Raw genomic sequence first — 25,593 nt, 5'->3', positions numbered from 1 at the left:
CAGATGCACATTTCAGTTACAGTTTGATGTAATAAGAAGAAATGTCGAGAACAATATCGAAGCTGAACAGTAAAGTTAAAAATACTGAAGACAGTACTTCAATTAGTGTCATATTTATAAGACTGGACAGTCTTAAAAAGCTGGAGGACTTGCAGTCATCAAAATCAATACAAACTGAATGAGGATTATCTAGATGCAAACGTTGTACTTACAGTATGTTAAGCCAGTTCTATACTGTACTATAAACCCACTTTGTTATCAAAAACAATAACTACATGCTGTCCAACAGATTGCAGCATGAAGCTCACTGTCAACTGAGATTTAACTGCAAGAACATTGTGTGTAAACATAAGAGGAATGATTCAGAACTTGGAAATTTTCACCTGAAAAATGGCAGATACCGGAGGTTTGCTCAAAAGTTCCTGTGAGTATGAAAAGAAATCTTAAGAGCTCTGTTGCAGTGTATTATTTTCCCAAATAACTTCACTGTTATTAACAATCTGGAGGATTAAGGCTGAGTCTAAGGGGTCGATCTAAAAATTAAGTGTGGCAGAAGGCCAGATGTTAGAAAAGCAAGGCTTGAGACCAAAAAGGTTGCTGGTTCAAATTCCAGTAACGTCTGAGGAAATGTGGGTGAAGAAAACAAATAAATAAACACTCTTCCATTCCCTCGCCACAGAGGACGCAGCATAAGGCCAGCCAAAGCAGATTTGGAGTAAGGCCCATCTTTCCACATCCTTTTTTTAAACATTTTTTTTAATTACTCCGCTTCCCTCTTTGGGGGATCACCATAAAATTCTTCTTTATAAAAGAAACATAAATTTGTACAAGTATTTACAAAGGGGAAGAGGGGGAAACCAAGGCATTTAGTGTTTGGGTTCTACGATTATCCACAGAGACGTTGTTTCACGTCCCTCAGTCCCACATTCAAAGCATTTTAGGAGTCCACTTGGAGTGTTTTTTCGCCATGGTGTCTAATATCTCAGCCCACTGCTCTTTCAGGGTGTGTTGTGTCCTGGGCCAGCCCAAGTCCCTGAGTTATTAGTGTTTTCTCTCTCAGCCAGTACGAAGGATCTCAACCAGAGTCTGAATCACTGGTGTCTGAGGACGAGGAGGAAGAGGAGGAGGAAGATGAGTCGGAGCTGGAGCTGCTGCCGCTGAGGCGCGAGGGCTGAGTGTGAGTCTCTGCAGCGCTGGGCTTCTCCACTGAACACAGAACAGGGACGGGACAAAAGAAAGAACTATTAATGCACAGTGTGAAATATTTTATGAAAGCCCAACAATAACAAAATTGTTTAGATCTACATCAAGGATGGGCAACTTAAATGCTGGAGGGGGCCACAATTTTTCATGGACACTACCACAGGGCCACATATAGGACCGTGCACTTAACCAGATATGATGAAACTGCAATTTTAAATATGTTTAGAGTGCAGTAACTTAACATATTTCATGTTCAAATACATCTATAACAGTATAAATAGGAATACAAAAGGTTTGAAGCAAATAAAAAAATAACCACTTACTGTGATTTATTTTTTTTTCAGTGCAAGAACAGCAGACCAACATTAATTGCAGGAAGTAATTTTGTGCATTTTTACACTTTACTTTTAAGATTTCATGCTCAAATGCATGTAGTTGTACTGAGGGCCACTTCAAGTGAGGGTGCGGGCCGTATGTGGGCCCCGGGCCTCCAGTTGCCCATCCCTAGACTACATAATCTAAACCAGTGGTTCTCAAATGGGGGTATGCGTACGTACATTTAAAAAGTAGCATCCATGCAAAAATCCTTTAAAAATAATTATTTAATAAATATTTAAGGAAAATATAAGTATAAGTTCATAAAATTAATTTTATATTCAGTAGGCTATTCAATTTCATTCTCCTAAAAACCCAGAGTCTCCCCCATACCAGGATGGTTGGACCCAACCTGTCATATGACACCTGGCATCACCTGTCAATCACTTGAAAACTCAAAGATGGAGTTGTGGTTGAAGCGTAGCAGTTATAGTTTTAAATGGTTTTATGCTCACTGTTTTTACTACATTAGTTTGAATCACCACATTTTAGTGATGAGAAATATTTGCAATAAATGTAGTCATGGATTATTAACATTTAAAATGTTTGAAATAGGGTTTTTTTCAAATGTTTGAATTTTGTATGTGTTTTTTTGGCCGTGGGCTGCGATCCCTCTCAGTGTGGATGAGCCCCCCATAGGTGGTTTTCCTCTCATGGTTCCTCAGTGCCCTGCCATGTTAATTCAGTGATAGTTAGTGTAGTGTGTAGTGTGTAGTATGTGTGTATGTGTGTGTGTGTGTGTGTGTGTGTGTGTGTGTGTGTACGTGTACGTGTGTGCGCATGAGTGAGTGTGGGTGTGCGGTGTGGGGGTCAAGTGTTGCATCTCTGTTTTTATATTCTGTACAGCAGTTTGTGTTGCATCTACTGTATGAAAAGTGCTTTACAAATAAAGTTTGATTTGATTTATCAGTTCCAAAGTTTAATAAATCAGACACTGATGGCACAGCGCTCTGTTTTTAAGTCTTTTTTTTTTCAACCAAAAATGCTTTGCCCTGGTTAGGGGGTACTTGGCTGAAAAAATATTTCACAGGGGGTACATCACTGAGAAAAGGTGGAGAACCACTCCACTAAACGGCGCATGACCAGACTTGCACATACAGAATAAAGCTGAGTGGGCTCACCTTTAGGTTTCGTTGGTTTCTTGACAGAATTGAGCTGCCCACTGACATCCTGCAGCCTCCTCTCCAGCTCCCTCCTCTTCTCCAGAGTGATCTCCTCTTTGGACTTGGCAACACCGCCTTTCTTTCCTGCTGGACCTGCTGAAAATATCACAATGTTGTTACGGACCTGGGGTGCACACACAAATGCAGTAAATTGGTGTAAATAAGCTGTGTTAAAGGGGACATAGTACACTCATTTTCAGCTTTATACATACTTATTGTAAGTCGCTTTGGACAAAAGCGTCTGCTAAATGACATGTAATGTAATATATATATATATATATGTACATATATGTATTTTGGGTTTATACTAGCACTTTGAAAAACATGTTTTTCTCATGTCTGTCTAAATAAACCTGTATTCACCCGTCTGAAACGCACCGTTTTAGAGCCTGTCTCTTTAAGCCCCGCCCTCCCGAAAAAGCCCAGTCTGCACTGATTTGTCTTTTAAAGCAGGCAATAACAATTATAAAACACACAGAAAAGAGTATTAATTTGAGTAACACTAGCTTACTGTATCAAAGCTTGCTAGCATGAATTGCTAGGTTTAATTTTATCCAAAACTTATTTAAACACAAAACACACTTAAATATGCAAGAGGACTGTGACAAACTAACCTCATGCCTCTTCAGAGGCATTGACAAAAAACATTGAACTTCTTGACGTTATCTTTACAGTATCACCTCACATGAGTTAACGTTAGTTTTACGATCGTCAGGAAGTCATTTTTGTCTTTTCCAAATTGAAGCATCCGTTATCAAAACAGGCTTTTGCATAGTACTGTATATATATGTTTTTCTTATAACGTCTGTCTGAATAAACCTGTATTCACCCCTGTCTGAAACGCACCGTTTTAGAGCCTGATCGGTGAGACACCTCTCGGTGTCTCACAGATCTTTGCAGCCAGGGAATAACTGTAATGGCATTGTAGCTGCATTTGTACCTTTATATAGTATAAGTGGGACATGATAAACTTACAGATGTCCCAATGGCTCGTTTAAAAAGGGACAGTTTCTGAATACTGGACCTAATAAACACTCAAGGTCCCTTATTGTAAAAAGTATGATTTATATGTCATTTGTTGATAATAAAGCAGGTATAGGTGTTATATAAATGTGTGGATTTCAACACCTATACCTGCTTTATAATCAACAACAGACAAGGAAATCACACTTTTTAAATGTGGTACCTTGTGTGTTTTGGTGAGTGGAGTGTTCTTGGAAGACCTGGGAGTTCTCCTGGGAATTTTGGAGGTGGTGTGGGTCAAATTCAATCAAACATAAGTAATGGGATATAACTGTGTGTTACCTCAATGACACTCTACTAACCCTTAACGACAGGTCTATTCAGCTGGGACCAAAGGAGAGCTATACCTTTATGTTGCAGCTTGGCTTCCTGTGTAGAAAACTGAGCTCTTCCTGAAGCTGTTGCAAAAATGTGGATTATCAAATTTACCATCTAAATCACAGCCATTTGGATTTAATAAATCTTGCATGACCAAGACGTCATTCATTTAATGCTTCATGCATCAACACTATGCTGCCACACTGTACATACTAACTTTATAATCAACTTTCCCCATCACTGTGTTGGCATTAAGGAGCTTATCCAGCAGCGTTTACTCAGGGGGAAAACGAGCCTCTCAGTCACAGAGACAGACAGAGGGCAGAGATGAATAAAAGATGTGAGTATAGTACCAAAGTGCACCAAGTGTCTGAGAAAACAACGCTGCATGCCTGTCAATTGAGTGTACTACTGCGGTCACATTTTTGTTACTTTAGTAAACCCAGTGAGGGGAAATCTGCAGATAACAAAGTAGAGAACTGTTCTGCTGAAAATATCTTGTTAAAAACAACCAGAGCTGCCAATAAGTCAAATCACTGGATGTTTGCCTTGTTGGCTTCCTGTCTGTTTGTCAGGAAGCTAAACAGATTGTGTCCCATTGTCCTCATCATATTACTATGGTCTAGCAATGTTTTATTTTTGTAATATTGCTCATATTGGTCATTTCCTAAGCATGTTGCTTGCTTTACTGCTTTTAGCTTTTCATCCTCGGTTCTGCTGCTTCTTGTTCTTCTCCCATTTCAAGTTCACACATTTGATTTGATTTTATTGGTTAGTTTCAATGGCTAATTAAACATCTGAAAATGAAATGAATAAAAGGGAGACTTTCAGCCAACACTGACATATGAACAGTAATGTTGAAATGTAAAACAGTATATATATAAATGTTTGAAAAATAAATATTGCCAAAAGATTTGCTGATCTGGGTTCTGTGTTAAAGTCATGTGTCAATCATTATAGACAGTCTTATTGCTATTCCTGACAAAGCAGCTTTGAGTTGCATTGTGGGAAACTGAATTTCACAGCCAAGCAATCACAGTAAAATAGATTTGTATAGATTTAAAGTCTGCACCTAAACTCATTCTTTCCAACAAAACGGGCCTAAAAGACAGCTGCAGCACATGCAGGATATAGATTAACTGTCCCAGTAAAATATCAGTAATCTAACTCAAATGGAAGGAGTCTCTGTCTGTCCTTTGATTCATGCTCGTCCGATCCACTTCACACTTGGCGGTGTGTTGCTAAGGACAAGTGCAGCGTGTAGCGTGAGCGTGAGATCTACGGGACTTATGCATTTCTCAGTAGTGTGTGTGTAAACATTATAAGCAGTATATTCAGAGTGGAGCCCAATAACTTTTATAACTTCAAACAGCATGCTGGGTACACCTCACTTTCTAGTCGCAGACTATTTTAAATTCAAAAACAGATGAAGAAAAAAGAAAGAGCCATGTAACTCTATCAATGAATGCTTTTGTTCCTGGAAATAGCCTGGTACCAAACAGCTAGCTGTTAGGAAATGACATGTATGCTCTAGCATTGTTAAAGGATGCAAATTTGTCGTAGCTGGTGTATCGTCTAGAACCCAAGGAAGCACAGTGTCGAGTGAGTCGACTATGGGCGAGTTGTTTGAATGAAAGCTTCTAGTAGGGATGGGAACAATTAATCCATGATCGATTAATGGTCATTTAGAATTTGGTCGATCATGTGGAATTTTAACTCGATCTGTGTATTTTTTAATTTTTATCTCTGACTGTGTATCAGTATCACTGAATTGAAACATGGCCGAGCGTTCAGTTCTGCAGCCGTACGTTAATAAGCCAATGAGCTGAGAATTAAGCTGGATAAAGCTACAGTTTGCAACCTGAAAATTACAAAAAATATATAAGAGTATTAATTTGAGCAAAACTAGCTTACTGTATCAAACCTTGCTAGCATGAATTACTAGGTTTAATTTTATCCAAAACTTATTGAAACACAAAACACATTTAGATATGAAGATTACTGTGAAAACTAACCTCATGCCTCTTCAGGGGCATTGAAAAAAAACATTGAACTTCTTGACTTTATCTTTACAGTATCACCTTGAGTGAAGGTTATTTTTACGATCGACAGGAAGTCCTTTTTGTCTTTTCAAAATAAAAGCCTCTGTTATCAAAACAGGCTTCTGCATAGTACTGTATATATATTTATTTTATTTTGCCCATGTATGCATGTTTTTATATATACTGGAATATGTATAAAAACAAATCGATTAATTGATTGTTAACATTAGAGATCCTCGACTCAGCAGGTTTCCTCCAAACGCTCATCCCGAGCTTCTAGAGAAAGTTGCAAGCAGCAAATCCAGAGGCCAAGAAATTGTCCAGTTCCGAACAGCATATTTTTACAGGGCATGTTCAATAATACACAATAATCAGTAAGTACAGAGCTGTACACAGGACATATTAAACCAAAATATTGAATAGCAGATGTTTGATTTACCTTGTTCACCGTAAGGCTTACGGGGCTTCTTCCTCAGACAGGTCATGACGTAGCGCTCCAGCTCTTTCAGCGTCGAGGGTTTGAGGGTTTCAAAGTCGATCTCGATCTCCTCTGGGTTTGTGTCCCTCAGCGAAGGCTCCCTGGACTGAATGATGTGGACGACGCGACCCAGCTTCTCCCCCGGCAGCTTGTTGATGTCGAGGCTCAGCTGGCGTTTCTCGTCGTAGGACATGGGCACGATCTCCTCCTCTTCCTCAGAGTCGTAGTGTGGCAGCATGGAAACGGGGGGCGGGGGGTAGAATGGCTTCTTGGTGGTTCTGCAGAATTAAGAGGAAGGAATACTTTCAGGACAACAGGACACTTACATGATATTCTTAATGAGTGATGAAAAGCGTTTAAAAGTTCATGTTTGCATTGCTGTTGTTAAAATAATCTGTTATTCTGTCTCTGTTGTCTGTCTCTGTTGTCTGTCTCTGTTGTCTGTCTCTGTTGTCTGTCTCTGTGCGTGACACAGGTCACTATCAAAGGTCACTATCAATATCACTATCGTAATTCACTGTGTGTGTGCCCTCTCTCTATGCATTTATATAATAATCATGTAAGATGCTTTTGATACAATGATCATGTGCTAATATTGTTTTAAAACTATGATTATTTTAAATTAGGGCCAGGACTTTAACGCGTTAATTAAGATTAATTAATTACACAAAAATGAACTCGTTAAAAAAATGTATGCATTTTAATCGCACTTATTTTTGCACCGTGGAATGTTTCTCACTGGATGAGTTTCAGGCGGACCGATTATACTGGAGCACCAACTAGCGTTCGTGAGTTCAGACAACAACAAACCACAGTGAACATGAAGAAGAAGCTGATGAGACGCTTTGGTTGGCCCCGTGGATGATGGGACATTGTTACAAAAAACCAACGGATGGAAGCGTCGATAAGAGCATGGTTGTGTTGCTATGCAACAAGGAATTCACATATCACCGCAGCACATCCAGCCTCAAGTATCACCTCAATGCAAAACATATAGCAGCTAGCGGCTAGTGTGGTAGCTAGCGTGGATTGTGTTTTACTTAAAAAACCAAAGTATTCAAGTTTACAGAAGGTCTACCTACCTATAGGCTACCTGGATTTATGAAATGTACTATATTTCTAAATATGCTATTGGTACACTTAATGGCAAAAATTGCACTGGTCTGTTGGACTTGAACAAAAATAAACAATATTTTTGTTGCTTAAGCTTATGTATTCAGTCATTAGGGCCTCGGGGCAATCACACCGAGCACTGGTGCCATACAACAATAGCTGTAGGGACCAGTGGGGGCAAAGCCCCAAGCACTACTGTTATACTGTGGATTTCTTCTTATTCCTCTTGCGGACGCAATTTTCGTCCCGCTACTACCGCTACTACTACAAATTACATATCAAAACGTGCGGTTTGATCGGGATCGGTGTGCTATTACTCTTCTCTACGGAATATGAATTTTTCGCGACATAAGTCGCGAAAAACTGCCCAAAATTTTGCATTGAAATGAATGGGACGGCCGAAAGAAAATGAGCAAAAAAGAACATTAATTGAAGATTTTCAGACGTCTACTTCTCCAGCATTATTTCACCTAGAGACTCCATTTAAACTTTAAACAGTAGACACAAGTCTTGTGTATTGGTGTATTAATTTGCGTTTCGATAGGTCATATAGTTTTTTATCAATCCCTGTTCAATGACCATGATCATTTTTGGAGAAATTCTGAGATTATAATGGGTGTGTATTGCACGGAATGTTCGTGTCAGAGTGTGTGATGTCATCGCTCAGAGTGTAGAGGGAGAGGTAAAACTGTCAAAAAATACATTTTAAAACTGCGCTCCAGGCCGCAAATTCCACTCTACAGAAATAATTTTTACATAGAAACGTACGAAAATTTGTCTTCTCACTCACAATCCTCTGGTAAAGCTGTCAGAGTTATAGTTTGGCCGTAAGACGCAGAGATGATCCACCAACACGCACCAACAGCCTCATTGGCTCCCATATTAAAAACGCAGGAAGATTTCTGAGCTGTCTGATATTTAACAGTTTTTTTAGATCGCTCTAACAAAGCTATTTTTTTATTTTTCTTCACAAAAAACATATGTAGACGTTCAGGAAGAACTCAGGACGCTCAAAGTGAAGTCGGATCAATGATAGGTATTATGGTTTTGCCAAAAATGCTTTCTGTTCAAGGCCAGAAATTCCAGTCCAACTCTGGACCTCTGTCCACCGGCTGCTGTCACAGGTAGGGATGGGTACCGTTCACATTTGAACCGATACGGTACCGATACCCGGTGCCTGGGAACGGTACTACTCAACGGTACCAATTTTCGGTACTTTTGCGTTTGAAAATATAAACTTTAAAAAATATATCAAAACAATATAAAATCCAGGATGAGCAGTGCTTTATTGTTGAGTGAACGTGCATTTTGCAACATGAAGGTTGGAGTGTTATCAAAGAATGCAGAGGAGCGCTCTCAGGTGGCAAGTGCACGGAGAAAAAAAAAAAAAAAAAAAGGTTGCAAGTGCACGTGTGATTTGTTGTGATGACGTCGTAGCTGTGCGGCGCAGCGCCGGTCAGACAGTATTGTGGGCATAGCATGGTTGGAATGAACAAAGTTGAGTCGGGCTGCTCTGTGAACATATCGAGGATGACGCAGGAGTCTGAGGGATTTAATTTCAGCGAGGCAGTTTGGAATAAAGTGGCAGGTAATATTCCTGAGTTGAAGATCGGAGTTTTAGCGGAGGACCAGAGATGCAGCAGCTAGCTGCTAGCTGTTAATGACTGATCTACAGAAGAATGGAGAAAGCAAACGGAGTAAGGAAGGTCCAATCTGGAGGCAGACTAAGGCCAAGCCCGGGTAGAGACATTGGAGAGATAGCAGCTGGCAGCGAGCAGGCCGAGAGCCGGCTGTTCGTCTCTGCGCCGGGTTGGAAGAGGGCAGCAGCTAGTGGCTAGTGGCCGCGGTGAGCAGACATGATGCAAAATAGTGCGATCGTCAGCACGCTTGTTAATCAAGACGTCAAATGAAAACAGGTTGAAATCAATGATCAGTTTAAAGGTAACGCCGTTTAGGTACCGAAACATGGTACCGTTTGATTTTACTTGAATCGGTACTCGGTAGTACCGACGGAATTCGGTCGGTACCTATAAAAGTACCGAATTCGGTACCCATCCCTAGTCACAGGTGTCAGTTATTTCTGTTGATTGCTTTGATCTGATTGCCTTTGATCTTTGATGTGATTACAGTTACAGATGCGTGCGCGCACACACACACACACGTAACTTTATGTGATTTTAATTACACAGACAAACACACACACAGGTAACTTTATGCGATTTTCACTACACACACACACACACACACGTAACTTTATGTGACTTTAATAACACACACACACACACACACACACACACACACACACACACACACACACACACACACACACACACACACACACACACACACACACACACACACACACACACACACACACACACACACACACACACACACACACACACACACACACACACACACACACACACACACACACACACACACACACACACACACACACACACACACACACACACATTGAGGTTAAAGGGCATAGTTTGAAATCTCTGAAGAGTCTCATCATAGTGTACACACACCGGCAGTAGCCCCCGTGGCCCTTTCAAAATTTCCCCAGAGGAAATTTTCTAGTTATTCAATGTTATACTAAAAATCCATGTGAAAAAATTACTTCTCACAGTTCTTAGGTCAAATATTCATATGCAATTAAAATGCGATTAATTTCGATTAATTAATTACAAAGCCTCTAATTAATTTTTTTAATCGAGTCCCAGCCCTACTTTAAATACATGTATCCCAACTGCTTAAACTTAAACTTAGACAAAAATATATTGTATGTTTCATATTTTATGTTTTATAGTTTGTGTGCACATTGCAACATCTGTGTCTCCAAATTATATCTCTGTAAGACATAACAAGGCAGGAGGTTTTGTGGAATGTTTTGGGAACAGGCCAGGTCAAGAACACAGTGTGCTGGGGAGAGGAGGTAACTATCTTCTCTGCCCGGTGACATGACGTGTCTCTATATTGATTCAAACTGACGAATCAGCAGATCAAGAAGGCGGCACTTCCTGAAAGAAATCTACCTTCATGATTAGTAAACCATTGTGAGGATAAAATAATGGGTTAAAAACTCCACAGTGATGTGAGGTTGACAGACAGTTTCTTGGTTATTTAGTGAGGTGAGTACTAACTTGCTGTTCTTGTTACTCTTCTTCCCCTGACTCTTCTTGGGCTGGGAGCCACCTGCTCTGGCAGTCTTGGTTTTCAGGATCTTGCCGGGCATTTTCCATTCCTCAGAGCCAGCTCTGCTTCTGACAACCCGACTTCGCTTCTCCAGCTTCTTCTTTTTCTTCTTCTCCTTTTTGTCCTTCTTCTCTTTCTTCTTCTTGGGCTTAATGATGGGGCCTTGGGAGAGGGCAGCCAGCTGCTCGTGCATGGCTCTGAGCTGTTTAAAAAAAAAAGTATAAAAATTGCAAAAAACGTTTCCACAATCAAATGTGTCATAATAGAGAGACCGGGATAATTAAAGAGTACCAGAAGACTTACTTGAGTGCACACCTGGTCCTGTAACTCAGCCAGGCGGTGTGCTCGCTCCTCCTCGCTGTCTGAGTTGGGGCTGCTCTCGCTCTCTTCGCTCTCACTGCTGGGCTCACTCTCGGAGGTGGAGGAAGAGGAGGACGAGGAGGAGGAAGAAGAAGAGGACGAGGATGTTGGATGGCCACTCATTGACATGGCTGTGTGATCCATGGGTGCTTCGTCTGGCATCTTGGCAAAACGGAACTCAAACACGTCCTGGGGCATAAAAAAAGCCCAAAACAAAGAGTAAGACACAGGGTCGCAGAAAAGAGTTTCCTCACAGTTTGATTTCAATATTGAAAAAGAACAAGTGGACAGCAAGGCTCACCTGCAGCTTCCGTGCCATGCCCACAACATCATGGTCAGGGGGGTTGTACTTGTAACAGTTGGAGAACATGAGCCTGACATCGCTAGCAAACTGTTGAGCATCCCTGTATTCACGACAGTCCATCTTCCTCTGATGGGAACATGGAGAGAAGACGGCTTTAGAGTGAAAACTAACCTCATGCCTCTTTAGGGGCATTGAAAAAAACATTGAACTTCTTGACGTTATCTGTACAGTATCCCCTCATGTGAGTTAACATTAGTTTTATGATCGACAGGAAGTCCTTTTCGTCTTTTCAAAATAGAAGCGTCCGTTATCAAAACAGGCTTTTGCATAGTACTGTATATATATACATTTTATTTTGCCCATGTATGCATGTTTTTATACATACTGGAGTATGTATAAAAACAAAGCGATTTATCGATTAATTGATTGTTCACGTTATTGATGCTCGACTCGGCACCCTGTATTCACGACAGTTCATCTTCCTCTGATGGAAACATGGATTGAAGACGGCTTTAGAGTGAAAACAAGACTTTTTGGGAAATTTCCCCCCTTTTTTTTACATTTCTCAAAAATGACGTTAGATATTCAGCTGCAATTTTTGCTTCCATGTTCGTCAATGTGTTTTACATTCAAAAAAGGACTTTCTAATATTAAAGAGCAGTGTGCAGGATTCAATGGCATCTAGCGGTGAGTTGCCATAATGCAACCCAAACACCCATACCCATCTTTTTCCAAGTATGTGGAGAACCCTCCCTAGAACCCGTGTTGGGTTTGTCCCTTCTGGGCTACTGTAGAAACATGGCAGACTCTCTGGATGAGGACCCACTCATGAGATATATTTTTACTGCTACTGCGGTTGAAGGTACAACTCTATTATTTCGATAATCGATTAATTGGTTTGGTGGTGACCAGGGATAATTTACTGTCTGTATTATGTTTGTATTTTGCATATACACGGTTCGTACACTTAAGCAGTGGTCAAATTCAAGCATTGTTCAAGGACTTTCAAGGCTTTCAAGAGTTTCCAGTATCTTACACCTGTTGTAAATTGCATGTTTTAGATGAGTACTTACATACTAAAAGGGGGAGACTTCACTCACCATACCAACAGCGATGGTATTACATTTTTAGGACGAACGGTCTTCATTTCAGATAGGCTACTCATTATTTTTTACATTCAACATGTGATTATCTATCGTCTATAGATAGATATAGTCAGGTTGCAAGAGAAATACAGGAAGAATTTCAAGCATTTACAAGCACTTTATCCAAAATCCAAGCACTTTTTATACCTTGAAAATACAACATTTAAATTCAAGCATTTTCAAGGATTTCAAGCACCCGTATGATCCCTGATATAGTGAAAATATCAAATAAAAAGACCTTGATCAAAAAAAAAAGAAGTTAAAAGCATATGAGAAGTCACCTTGATGGTGCTGAGGTCCATGGGACACTTGATAATGTCATGATAGTCGTGAAGTCCCAGTGCAGCTGCATCCACAGGCGTGTAGAAAGGCCAGGCGTACGCAGCATGTTTCTTAGACAACATGTCCTTCAGCAGCCCGCTGCAGTACCTCAGCTGAGGACTCAGTTTACCCTTCCTGGAGGGCTGAGCCTGCACAGAATCAGGCAAGTCCTTCTTGGGGGGTTTAATTGGGCGTCCGCTGCCCACTCTGCGTCCGCCGCCTGCCATCATGGGCTGCAGCAGGACGGGACCTCCAGGGCTCCTGACCAGGCCCATTCCAGGTTGGCTGTCCAAGCCCATGCCCCCCATGGAGATGGTGTGCATGGAGGTGTCGTGGACCTGGCCCCCGTGGCCTCCTTTCCCCAAGCCCACCATGTGTGTTGCACCTGACATGCCCACAGTCAAGCCCATGGTGGAGGGGGTGGTGGTGTCTGCCTTACGTTTCACACCCTTTTTCTAGAAATACAAAGGTTGGAAGTCATGATTATCTCAGTGGTGGGGCTTTATTCCAAACATTAGAATGTTTGTTATTTAACGTCAACAAAAACATAAATGTATAAAATATTTGTCTTGCATAAGGCACTCAAATCTGTATCGCCTCTGCCTTTGAAGATAACTACATGTTTCAGGCAAGGTTATTATAGTTAACGAAAGCTAAAAAAATAACAAAAACTAGAATTGAAAAAACATTTTAGTTAACCGAAATAAAAAATAAAAACAGTTTAAAAAAAAAAAAAAACTATAAACTGTATTTTGTGGTTACAAAACTAACTAAAACTAACTTAAATGATAGTGAAAATGTCCTTCATTTTCCTCTTTTGGTTGATATGAAATCTATTTAATCTATCTGGTTTTATGACTTAATAAACGTATTGGGGCTGAGATGGATCAGACAAAGGAAATAAAGGAAACATTTATTGTGACCTTATTGAATCTGGCACCAAACAAATACCCCATTACAAAAAACTAAAACTAACACTAAAACTAATAAAAACTAAACTAAAGCTAAGCATTTTCAAAAAAATAAAAACCAATTAAAACTAACAAACTCACTCTAAAAAATAATTAAAACTAACTGAATTTGAAAACAAAAATTGACAACGAAATTAAAACTAAAACTAATGAAAAATCCCAAACTATTATAACCTTGGTTTCAGGAACCCCAGACATTTATCTTTTGTAGAGAGATAAACCCTCATTTCATGGTCTTGTTTTTTCATTAAATTCAAATGGACAACCGGTTCAGATATTTCTTTACAAATGATGCTAATTATTATTAATCAGTATTTTTTGTATATACCTTGGTTGTGGGCTGTGTAGGCGGCAGGCCCATGATGTTGGCGGGAGGCAGGCTTTTGGTCAGCACAGTCTGAGGAGAGTTGGCGAGCATGGAGTCCCCGGTGTCTGAGGAGGAAGGGGAGTAGGCTGACTGGGACACTGCCGGCACCTGCTGAGCCCTCGCTGGTGACAGAAGCATATTCAACTTTAGTGATAGGATTCAGCTAACCCAGCGGTTCCATTTTTAGCCACGCACCCCCATCTATGTCCCAACCGGGTTGACGCACCCCCAATCCCCCACACCTTCAAAAAAATTAAAAAATGCAATAAGCTTTTTTTATAACCATATTAACCCATTTAAGGCGGGAAAGTATTACTGCATTTCTACCATTAAAACCGGGAGCGCTGTTGCGTAATTCTACCATTAAAGCCGGGGAAACGGATATGTCATTTTGTAGTATTTGTAGTTTTTTCCACCTATTTTCGGTCTCTTGGCCAATGAAATACATCAGAATACATGTGGGAGTGTCGCAATGCAACATGGGACTTTTCCAGAACTTTGAAATCACGGTGGAAGACGACTATAGCGGAGGGAGCTCAGCAGTAAGTGACGGAAGCGATCTTGATGAAAACAGCACTGGCGATTTTATTGCTGATCCGGACTTTGAACCCTCGGAACCAATCGACCGGGATTTATGGATGAGGAATATGTTTTAGACGACATATTTTCACCAATGAACAGACAGATTTGTGGCCATCTGGAGATAATAATAATAAGACTAATTGATTGTGATGATGATATAAGAAATCATGACTGTTTATGTCTTATATTACTTTGTGCGTCGTTGAGTACCCTGAAAAGTGCAATATAGATAAAATGTATTATTATTTATTATTATGATTATTATTATTATTATTATTTATTACAGTAGGCTAATGAGAACTATGTCTATTTCTTCCAATGGTCATATCATGTTTGCATCTTGCTGATGGGCATGTATTAGTATTATGCATAGGATTGTTATTCAGTCAAATGTAACATTTGCTGAGTTTGTTGATTTTCTAAAAAAACGTTATTGAAGGTTTGGACAAATAAACTCATGAAAGCCACGGGTATAAGCTCTCAAATACTTTTTGAATTTCATTTCTATCTGCTACAGAGGCTGAAAAATTTTCTGTTGAATTTCCAGAAAAACTTCAGGTTTTAGGGGGTTCTTTCAAAATCGCCCAGAGGTTTCCAGGCATTTTTTCCAGGCGTTTTAGGCCTAAATGGGTTAAAGGTGGCATGTTTGATCATGCTCAAATGACCAGAACACACATATAATTAATCACAATCACGATCACAACAATGCGCTCTCACATTTGAATTAATCTGAAACACTGTAACACAGTTTTAATATAATGCAACAAAGGAAATGTTTATTTACACATCTTTATTGTGTGGGGGAAAAAATGTAATTGTGTTAACATATATCTCCGTTAGAAGAGACAAATAACTTCAGCAATGTGTTAAAGTTAGACAATAACACATAAAAACCCAGTGTAAATTGACTGTAAAGGCAATACAATTATTTATAACATGAGCAATAATCTTTGGCCTCCATTTTTGTCTTACTTACATCATGCTAGGCACTGTGCAAACAGTTAGGAGCCAAAATTAGAAGGACCAATCAGAAACGAGCATGATTTAAAAAGGACCGCCATTACATTTTTCATCTCTGCCTAGCGGCAGCTCGCACACCCCCAGGGGTGCACGCACCACACTTTGGGAATCCCTGAGCTAACCAAACACAGGAGGAGTGACAGGAGAAATGTCTAAAAAGTCTGTAGAAACAAATTCATTCAAATTGTGTAACACTGAGTGGGTAACTCACAGTTAGATTTGCGACCTCTCCCCCTGCTGTTCTTGCTCCGAGGAGCCGGAGGAGGCAGCTCGAGCTCGTCCTGCGGCATCTGAGCCACCTTCTGGAGGAAGATCTTCTCTAAGGACTGAGCCATCAGCACAATGTCGTCTGTCGGCTGGACAAGAAAAGAATTTATGAGCACTTTAGCACACTGCAAATGGACCTGGTAAATGGACTTATATAGCGCTTTTCTAGTCGCTTTGCGACCATTCAAAGCTCTTTACACTACAGACTGCACTCATACACACATTCATACTGGTAGCAGAGGCTACCCTAAACGGTGCCACCTGCCACCATTGGGAATTCATTCTCACACCGATGAACGCAGCATCAGGAGCAATTTGGGGTTCAGTATCTTGCTCAAGGATACTTCGACATGTAGGCTGCCATGGTCAGGGATTGAACCACCAACCCTCCGATCAGTGGGCAACCCGCTCTACCAACTGAGCCACACACAGCCGCTCTACCAAAGAAGCCACAACAGTAAAAGAAACGCTATTGTTTGGAGAAACTTTAATATTAGTGTTTCAATGATCAGCTGATTAAATGTCCAAATCATCAATACATAAAACCAAACAACAACGTGTGCTGGGTCTGTCATTGTTTGTGAAATGAAAAAAAAAAGAAGAACAAAAATTAAAAGAAACAGTGATATATGGATGAAATTATGAAAATGATGTTCGGTGTCACCCCTTGATGCTTAGGCAGAATCTACATTTTTGTGATTCTTTACAACAACTATCACTTAGACGTACGTTTAGAACTGTGGAACCGCTAATGTGAGAATAAACAATCACTGTCATTTGTTGCATGCTCTCTGGTGTTTATAAATAATAAATCATTTAGTAATGGATCCCCACTAGGGTTGTCAAAAGTATCGATACTCAAAAAAGTATCATTACTAAAACGTTGTATCCAGATACAATACTCATTTTCCAAAGTATCGATCCAACAACTTATTAAGCAGCTAAACCATACAACCTCAAAATATTGTTCTAATTGTTATTGTTTATTGTATTTATTTATTTTTTGCACTACCTCAGACCTGTTGCTTGTTATCATAGTTGCAGTTTCTTTTTGCACAACTGTTTTTTTATTATAAATATTTAACCTGTGGTTCTGTTAATTTTTAAATGTTGCATTTTTCTTGTTAATAAAAATTTGGGGTCTTTGTTTTTATCCTTGTGGTATCGAAAATGGTATTGAGTATCGAATATTTTCCTGCGTATCGGTATCGAGTTGAAAATTTTAGTATCGTGACAACCCTAATCTCCACTACACTGCAAATTATTTGTTTCTTACCAAGATAAAAAAAAACTTGAAGTGTTAGATAATTTATCTTGTTTTAAGAGTTAATTTCTTATTTTAAGCGTACAACATGCCTATTTCTAGATTTAACAACCTTACTTCAAGAAATCTTGTCAAGTGAAATTATCTGTCCATGCAGCAGGATCATTTCCCTCAGATTTAGTGTTTTTATCTGGTTTTTAGACAACACTTTTTTGCAGTGCAAGTCTTCAGAGGCAGCTCTCAACTGTTGGATGCAGGAGTCATGTCTCCTCTTCAACTTGGCATCTTCATTTTCTCTCTTACTTCACAAGTCATGTTGCAGCACATGTACAGTATCTGCAGGTCAGCACACGCTCCGTTATTAAACAGAAAAGCATCCCGGATTGTATTCCCAACGAGTTTGTGTTTGCAAAGTGTTAGATGACTCTTCTTCTCATGGGAAATCAAGAAAAGGTGTAAAATGACCCTCTTAAAATGGTAGGAAAATCCCCTGGTCTGCACCTGGGCCGGAGCATCAATAAAAACTTTTTAAAAATTGGGTATGTCAGAGGTTCAGGCATTGGCCCCAGTTACCCTGAGCTTTATATAACCCCGCTGTGAGAAAGGTCCACCTGATATGAAATATAATCATTACAGTGGTGCCATCTTAATAAGAGAGGAAGGGAGAAATTAGAAAGAACAAAAACACGATGGATAAGGATCTGATTTATTTTACCTTTTAACATACCTTGTTGTAGATGTAGCAGTTGGTGAACATTGTGTTGAAGTCCTGTATGCACTCACTTGCGCTGCGGTAGAAATTGTTCTCCAGACGCTTTTTTATGGTCCCCATGTCCATGGGCTGTTTGATAATTTTATGGTAATCCTGAAAAAGGTAGAATAAAAGACAGAAGTAAAACACATGGGGGTTTTATGAAAGAAAAATGGAAACTTGTGGCATACGACAGCGTATTAGGTCCAAGTATGAAAAAATAAATAAATAAATAAATAAATAAATAAGGACCCAGGAGGGGGGTAATATTTTGAGAATCTACAAATCTACAAGAAAAAAAGTAGCAGATTTCTGAGATATGTGGCATTCCCTGTTTAGCATCTGCGTCTGTGGTGTTGAGGTTCCTTGGCAAAAATAACACACTATTTTTCTGACTTTTTTTCTCATAAATCTGCTACTTTTTTCTCGTAGATTTGCCAAATTGATCTCATAAATGTCCGACTTTTTTCTTGAAAAATTACCCCTCTCCCCCAGGTCCGGATTTATTTATTTTTCATACTTGGCGGTAATACGCCGTTGTAGGAGCATGAGCATTTGAAATAAAAAATCAAACAGAAAAAGGATCCAGATGGATTTCTCTTGAACATCTGAGAGGTACCACAATGAGTTGCAAAAACATAAGTAAAACTCAACAGTGAAGTGAAAGTAGAAAGTGAAAGCCTCTCTGTTGACACGCGTGTCTGGAACTCACCGGGAGGTTGAGCCTGTAGGCGTCCACAGGCTCATGGAAAGGCCAGGCAAACTGATGCCTCCACAGAGACTTCATCAGGGTCCTCTGGAGAAACTGCAGCTGGTTGGTCATGCGGCCTGAGCGGCTGGGATCCTTCACCGGGGGCTGTGGCGGGACAGGAGGACCCTGGGGCATCGTGTGCGGCAGAGACGGGCTCTCAAAGTCCTCGTACAACAAGGAGGGCTTGCGAATGCGTTTGCCCGAGCTGCTGTGTTGCTCCATCCCGCCACTAGACAACCCCACCAGAGAGCTGGAGGGGAGGAGACAGAAAGGATGGAAAAAGATGACATGGGATTAGGGTTGTAAAAAGTATCGATACCCAAAAAAGTATCGATACTAAAACGTTGTATCCGGATGCGATACTCATTTTCCAAAGTATCGATACTTGGCTGTGTTATTATTAGCCATTAGCCGCAGCTAGCAATTAAAGGCTGACGTCACGTTAATTATTATAAACAACGTAAATAAATGAATCAGGCACGCAGTATGTCCATATTACGTTAATTGACACAGTGTCAGTATACATAAGCATAGAATTAATACGTTTACATAAATGTTGGTGACTGAAAAGTGTTATTTTCTCTCTTGAAGTCCCAGAATGAAGCAGAGAAAAGTCAACCTGCAACCAAACAGCAACACACACAGCCGACTCTACCTCTTTTTCATTAAGCTTTCCTAATATTGTGCACAGCATACAACCTCAAAATATTGTTCTAATTGATATTGTTTATTGTATTTATTTATTTTTTGCACTACCTCAGACCTGAAGCTTGTTATCATAGTTGCAGTTTCTTTTTGCACAACTGTTTTTTATTAGAAATATTTAACCTGTGGTTCTGTTCATTTTTACATGTTGCATTTTTCTTGTTAATAAAAATATTTCTGTTAAATTTTGGGGTCTTTGTTTTTATCCTTGTGGTATCGAAAATGGTATTGAATAATTTCCTGAGTATCGGTATCGAGTTGAATATTTTAGTATCGTGACAACCCCACATGGGATGATAAAGTAGAGCTGCAGCGACTGAAATGCTTCCGAACAATAAAAGCTGTGAGAATGAAAGTACAAACATATCACTAGCAAATTAAATGGCACTTTAAGCGACCTTTGTCATCCCTATTGATTAGGCTATATCGCTAATAATTTGCCACCCACAGAAAATCAACTCATGTCAAAAAGTGCAGCCTATATTTTCCAGAAAGATATTAAACCAGACCCAGTTCTTGCAGTGTTTGGTGTTGGATCAGCTACCATGGAGCTCTCTTTATCAAACAACCAAAGAATGGGATTTGTTTTGTGACACTGTTAGTGAGAAGAATAATTATCCTGAACTGGAAACAAAAAAACCCTCCAGTCTATCAAGCTTTAATGAATGATATGATGAAACATTTGCAGTTAGAAAAAATAAAATTCACCCTGAGAGGTAAGATAAAATACCTTTTACATAATATGGCAGCCATTTATGGACTATTATACTAAATATAATCCCATGAAAATGAACAACTATACATTTTAGAATACTTGACATCCTCCAAGTTGTATTATTACTATTTAAATCTCTTTCTTTTATTAAGAAACCTGATTATTGTTGTTTTGATATTTGATTTGACTCCACTTAGGTTTTTGTTCGTTTGTTTTGAGGTTTTTTTAATTAATTTTATTTCTCTACTATCATTCTGTTCTTTCGTGTTGATTTCAAGCATAAATTAACATGCATCTTCTTTATTTTTGTATGTCAACGAAAGAAAAAAAACAAAACAATAAAGAGATGTTGAAGAAAAAGTGCAGCCTATACATACTTCATTCACATAAACCGTGATGAGTGAAACTATAGATCTGTCCTTCCAGTCAGAGAAATCTAGGAAACTAGGATTCTATCAATAGGCTGCTACTTTTAGCACAGTCATGGGAACTGCCATCGTAAGGCTCCTCACCAGCTAAAAGACAAACATTCACTTATAGTAAGGCTGGGTGATAAGACCCCCTTATCTATATGATATATTATGACATTTAACTCCGCATGAATACAGAAAATGTTTTTGTTTTTTTTAACTTTTGCCCATAAATACATCATGACAAGATGTAGATAGAAAATGACAAGATTTAGCATGAATTCCACGCCTGAAATTGAAAGTCTCACACTGTTATATACCGTTATATTTAAAATATCGCATTTACTAGTGAGCTTCCATTTATTCATTTACAACACATTTAAGTAAAGACTATGACAACTGTCTTTAATTGTTGGAATTTGAAAACCGCTAATAAATAAAACAAACTGTAGAGGGGGCAGGTAAAAATTGACTAGAGAAGAGAAAAAAAAAACACTATTATTGAACTCTGTAAATGGTTCACCTTACAACCACAATTCACAGATGTAATTTGTTTTTTTTTAAACTTTTTTTAAAACTGCAAAGATGCACAAGGCTGCTGCACTACACCAACAAATTCAGTCCATTGCACAGCAAAGGGCCAATACATGTCTGAACATTTATGGAAAATAAAACTAAACCACCATCATTTAAAAACATAAATTAAGAAAACTATGACACTACTAAAGACCTAAATAATGAATAAGTTATACACAAATACTTAAACATTGATTGGAGATGCTTTTGAGTCAAATAAATATACATTTGCTTAAAAATGTATAATTTAACAGAATATAATCAAACATAATGGTTTTTAACAATGTATAAAGAACAAAATCAGAATGAAAATTGAGAAAAAATTGTTAAATGTTACGGGAATGATAGAATTGTTTGAATTAAAATAGGTATATATTTTAATAAAATACATTTTGGTGATACCAGCTAACCTTGAGCATATTTAAGTGCTTACCAAAGAAAAAAAAAAAGAAAAAAAACTTTCGTTGATTTTTTTTAATTTAAAAATGTGTTATGGTAATGAATTTCGTTGCTAACAGTGTCTCTAAAAATGTCAGAAAATACATTAAAATGTTTCAAATAGATTATAAATTCATATTAAACAGTGACTTTAGATTGTACATGTTATAAAAGGGTCAAAGAAAATATGTATTCAATGCTCTTGGACTTTTACTATGAGCTGTACCATGTTCATGAGAATCACCCCTATGGGGTTATAAATATCTAGATTATGTTCAGTTACACATCAGGTCAATACATTTTGTCAAAAATATTAAAATGAAGTTTATTACATTATGTCAGATGAGCATAATTGTGATGAATTGCTTTTGTGAATAGGGCACAATAAGCACAGACACAACTCTGCTCTGTGTGAAAAGTTTGAGCTCTCATTTTATCCTGTTTATGAAGGAATGAATGTCAGGGATTTCCCTGCCACTGCCCTTGACTGAGGCACTACGGCCTCAAAACTGGAGTAGGTCCCTGGGCAGTACAGCTGTCCAGTACTTGGGAGCTGGTTGAAATAAAAAAGGGCAAATTCCACAAAGGGAATTAATAGAGTAAAGTAAAAGAAGGGAACAACTTTCCAGATCTCACGATGCTCAGGCTCAAAGGCATCTCCAACACAACTACATGGACAATTTTCTATATAGACTTGAAAGGTCTTAGTCCACAATAGGGCTGCAACTAACGATTATTTTCATTATCGATTAATCTCATTAGTTGTTTGGTCAATAAAATGTTGAAAAATATCAATCAGTGTTTCCCAAACCAAAGATGACGTCCTCAAATCTCTTGTTTTGTCCACAAACGAAAGAGTTATTCAGTTTATTGTCATAAAAGAACAAAGAAACCAGAAATATTCACACTGAAGAAGCTGAAATCAGAGAATTTGGACTTATTTTCTTGAAAAAACTGCTCAAACCAGTTATTCGATTATCAAAATAGTTGACGATTAATTTAATAATTGATTATTGTTCGATTAATGGAATAATTGTTGCAGCTCTAGTACACACAGTCAGTTGAGGCCCCCGATGCAACCATAAACCCCCTCATCCCTCTCACCTCCCTCTAAGCAGAGCACATGAACCAGATTTAGGAGAAGTTAAATCTCAACCCAGAGTTCAGGACACACACTTGCCCCACTGACACACAAACTGTGGCAAAGCCTGTGAGCTTTGTAAGTCACAGTCCCAGCAACACAAAGAACGGATAACCTGCATTAGGATTGAGAAAAACCAGAGCCAATGTTGTACTGATGTGTTGTGTTTTACTGGAAATGCCTTGATCACTGTAATCATGCCCTATTTTTATACTTTGTCTATTTTTCATTTTATTTTTTATTTTGAGCCTTACCGGTTATTCTTGTACACTAAAGTAAAGGACCTGTTAAATACAACGTTTTTAGTGGAACACATTCATCCCAAAGAAAGACTAATAACTCTTCAAAATGTCTGTTTAAAGACAAACAAACAAACAAACAAAACACTTCAACCTAGGGCTGGGCAATACATCAATATAAAAGATATATTGATATATTTTAAAATGTGATATGGAATTAGACCAAATACAGTCATGGTAAAAATTATTAGACCACATTTTCCATGGTTTTCTTGTTTATGATTTTGGTTATTATCAAGGAAAACCATGGAAAATGTCTAGATATCAGCTCTTAAATTAAACTCTTATGAGCTATTTTTGTTGTTATCATTGTATTTGAGAAAACAATGGTCTAAAACATTTTTTTACATGACTGTAGTTCAAATTTGCACTTTGCTTCAGGCAAGCTGCGGCTGTTATTTAAGATATTTTTTATTTAATAAAAAAATTTAAAAAAATAAATAAACGGTTTCAATAAAACTACTTGTGACATGTCATATTTGACTTTGACTGAACATTTGCTCTCACTTTGTGATAAAAATATCGAGAGATACTGTGTATCGATATTCAGCCTAAATATATCGGAATATGACTTTTGGTCCATATCGCCCAGCCGTACTTCAACCTCTAAAAGAGCTCAGTAATGTGGCTTATGAATTGCTATCTTCATGATAGAAAAATAAATAAATAAAGCTCTTCCTCTGGCAAAAATTTGACAGCGCTCAAAACACACACATTGCATCATTTTCCTTGTAAACATTTGCACTAATACATTAATTTCACAGAAAAACTAACCCTATGGGGTTATACATATCTAGATTATGTTCAGTTACACATCAGGTCAATACATTTAGTCAAAAATGTTAAAATGAAGTTTATTAGATTATGTCAGATGAGCATAATTGTGATATATGAATCCTACAAAATATATTATATAATGAACGGTTTTATTATTATGTAATAAACCCTGGTACAGTTGCATGTGACTAATGTGCTTAATGGTTTCAAACAGCATTGATTCATTTTCTGCTTCCTCTTAAATGCATTAGGACCCATTTAATCAAAACTAAAAAAGAAAAGTCAGACACTTGGCTTTACAATCCTCCAGCTGGTGATCGCGTGGTTCGACGCCCCGCCCTCACTGTTTGTAAACACTGCCTCACAATGACGGAAACGTCTGACGGACAGAGATTTATGTCACAAAAAAACAAAACCACAGACTCTTCATTTAGCGGTGCTGCTGTAGAGACGGTCAGACTGTTCACCTGTCAGTCGATCCCAGTCATTTCACCACAGCATACAGATCACCGGCACAGGTGCTGCGGAGCTAAGCTAACAGCTAGCTGCAGCAACGCCTGACAAATCGGTTCATCTAGGGCTACTACTGAGTCTAATCAGCACACAGGACGGGGCATTAATTACTGGATATCTTGTATGAGCTGTGAGATTAGCGCTAGCAGGGCGCCGAGCGATGAATGAGCCGACTGACAGAAAGGGAGCCGGCGGGGAACCAGCTGGTGGGGCTGCAGCTGTCATAAACCTCCCCTTGTGCCAGATCACAGCTAAAAGAAGGGGATTCGCGTAGTAAGTCTACACATTTTAGCAGCAGTTTAGTAAACATGAGCCCAGTCGTGCTGAGATAGTCTGCTGTAAAATCTACCGTTAGCTAAATCAGTGTGTGTCCCAACAACCGTTGCTATCGAGGAGCTAACGCTCACTAACGCAGCTAGCTACCGTTAAATGATCACATTTAACCGTTAGTCCATCTAATATAAAGCACGGTAAAATCTCCACACTTCATTGAGCCGTTAGATCTGAATTACTGCGGTCTTTACCTGTCGTGATGCGGGTTGATGGCCGCTTCCATCGGGCTGAAGGGGGAGTGTTATTACAATCCAATTTTTTCCACCGCTGTTGACGCTGCACTTCCACCGAAACACCGCTAAACAACTCCGCAATGAAATGGCGCCTAATCGCTTCCGCTTGACCCTATATAAACCCACGACGTGGCAGCGCTGCGTATTTCCTGTGACGTTTAGGGTGACGCTGCGCTCTCATTGGCTGTAGCCAGACGTCTGTCAAACAGGGCAGCCGCCCAGCACCTCCCCTGCTCGGTACATCTTGTACTCTGACATGTTGGTTTGAACACAATGGCAGCGGGCGCAGCACTGCGTTCACATCTCTTTCATTTTTTAGAGCTTCGCTCCACAATTGCGGCGTAATTTAACGGATGAACACCCTCGTGTCTTTTGCGGAGTTGTGTCATGATTTATTTGTTATCTGCAGTATCTGGATTGCGGATGCAGAT

At 39.1% G+C, this 25,593-nt stretch overlaps 1 protein-coding gene across 1 annotated transcript; it reads right to left on the bottom strand.

The window, feature by feature from the left end:
- Positions 1-361: 361 nt before the first annotated feature.
- On the bottom strand, positions 362-25,310 carry brd2b (bromodomain containing 2b). The gene is made up of 12 exons (XM_059339393.1): positions 25,121-25,310; positions 18,984-19,272; positions 18,248-18,385; positions 16,201-16,345; positions 14,349-14,509; positions 13,010-13,504; positions 11,581-11,709; positions 11,223-11,468; positions 10,868-11,121; positions 6,564-6,880; positions 2,700-2,837; positions 362-1,206 (listed from the first exon to the last, which is right to left on the bottom strand). Exons 1-12 carry the CDS (start codon positions 25,150-25,152, stop codon positions 1,076-1,078), a joined length of 2,475 nt encoding a protein of 824 aa, XP_059195376.1. The 5' UTR covers positions 25,153-25,310; the 3' UTR covers positions 362-1,075.
- Between the last annotated feature and the right edge of the window lie 283 nt (positions 25,311-25,593).

This window comes from Centropristis striata, chromosome 8, assembly GCF_030273125.1.
Source record: "Centropristis striata isolate RG_2023a ecotype Rhode Island chromosome 8, C.striata_1.0, whole genome shotgun sequence".
Classification (NCBI taxonomy): Eukaryota; Metazoa; Chordata; class Actinopteri; order Perciformes; family Serranidae; genus Centropristis; species Centropristis striata.
The sequence above is the reverse complement of the archived record's forward strand: the minus strand, read 5'-3'. Positions and strand labels throughout refer to the sequence as shown.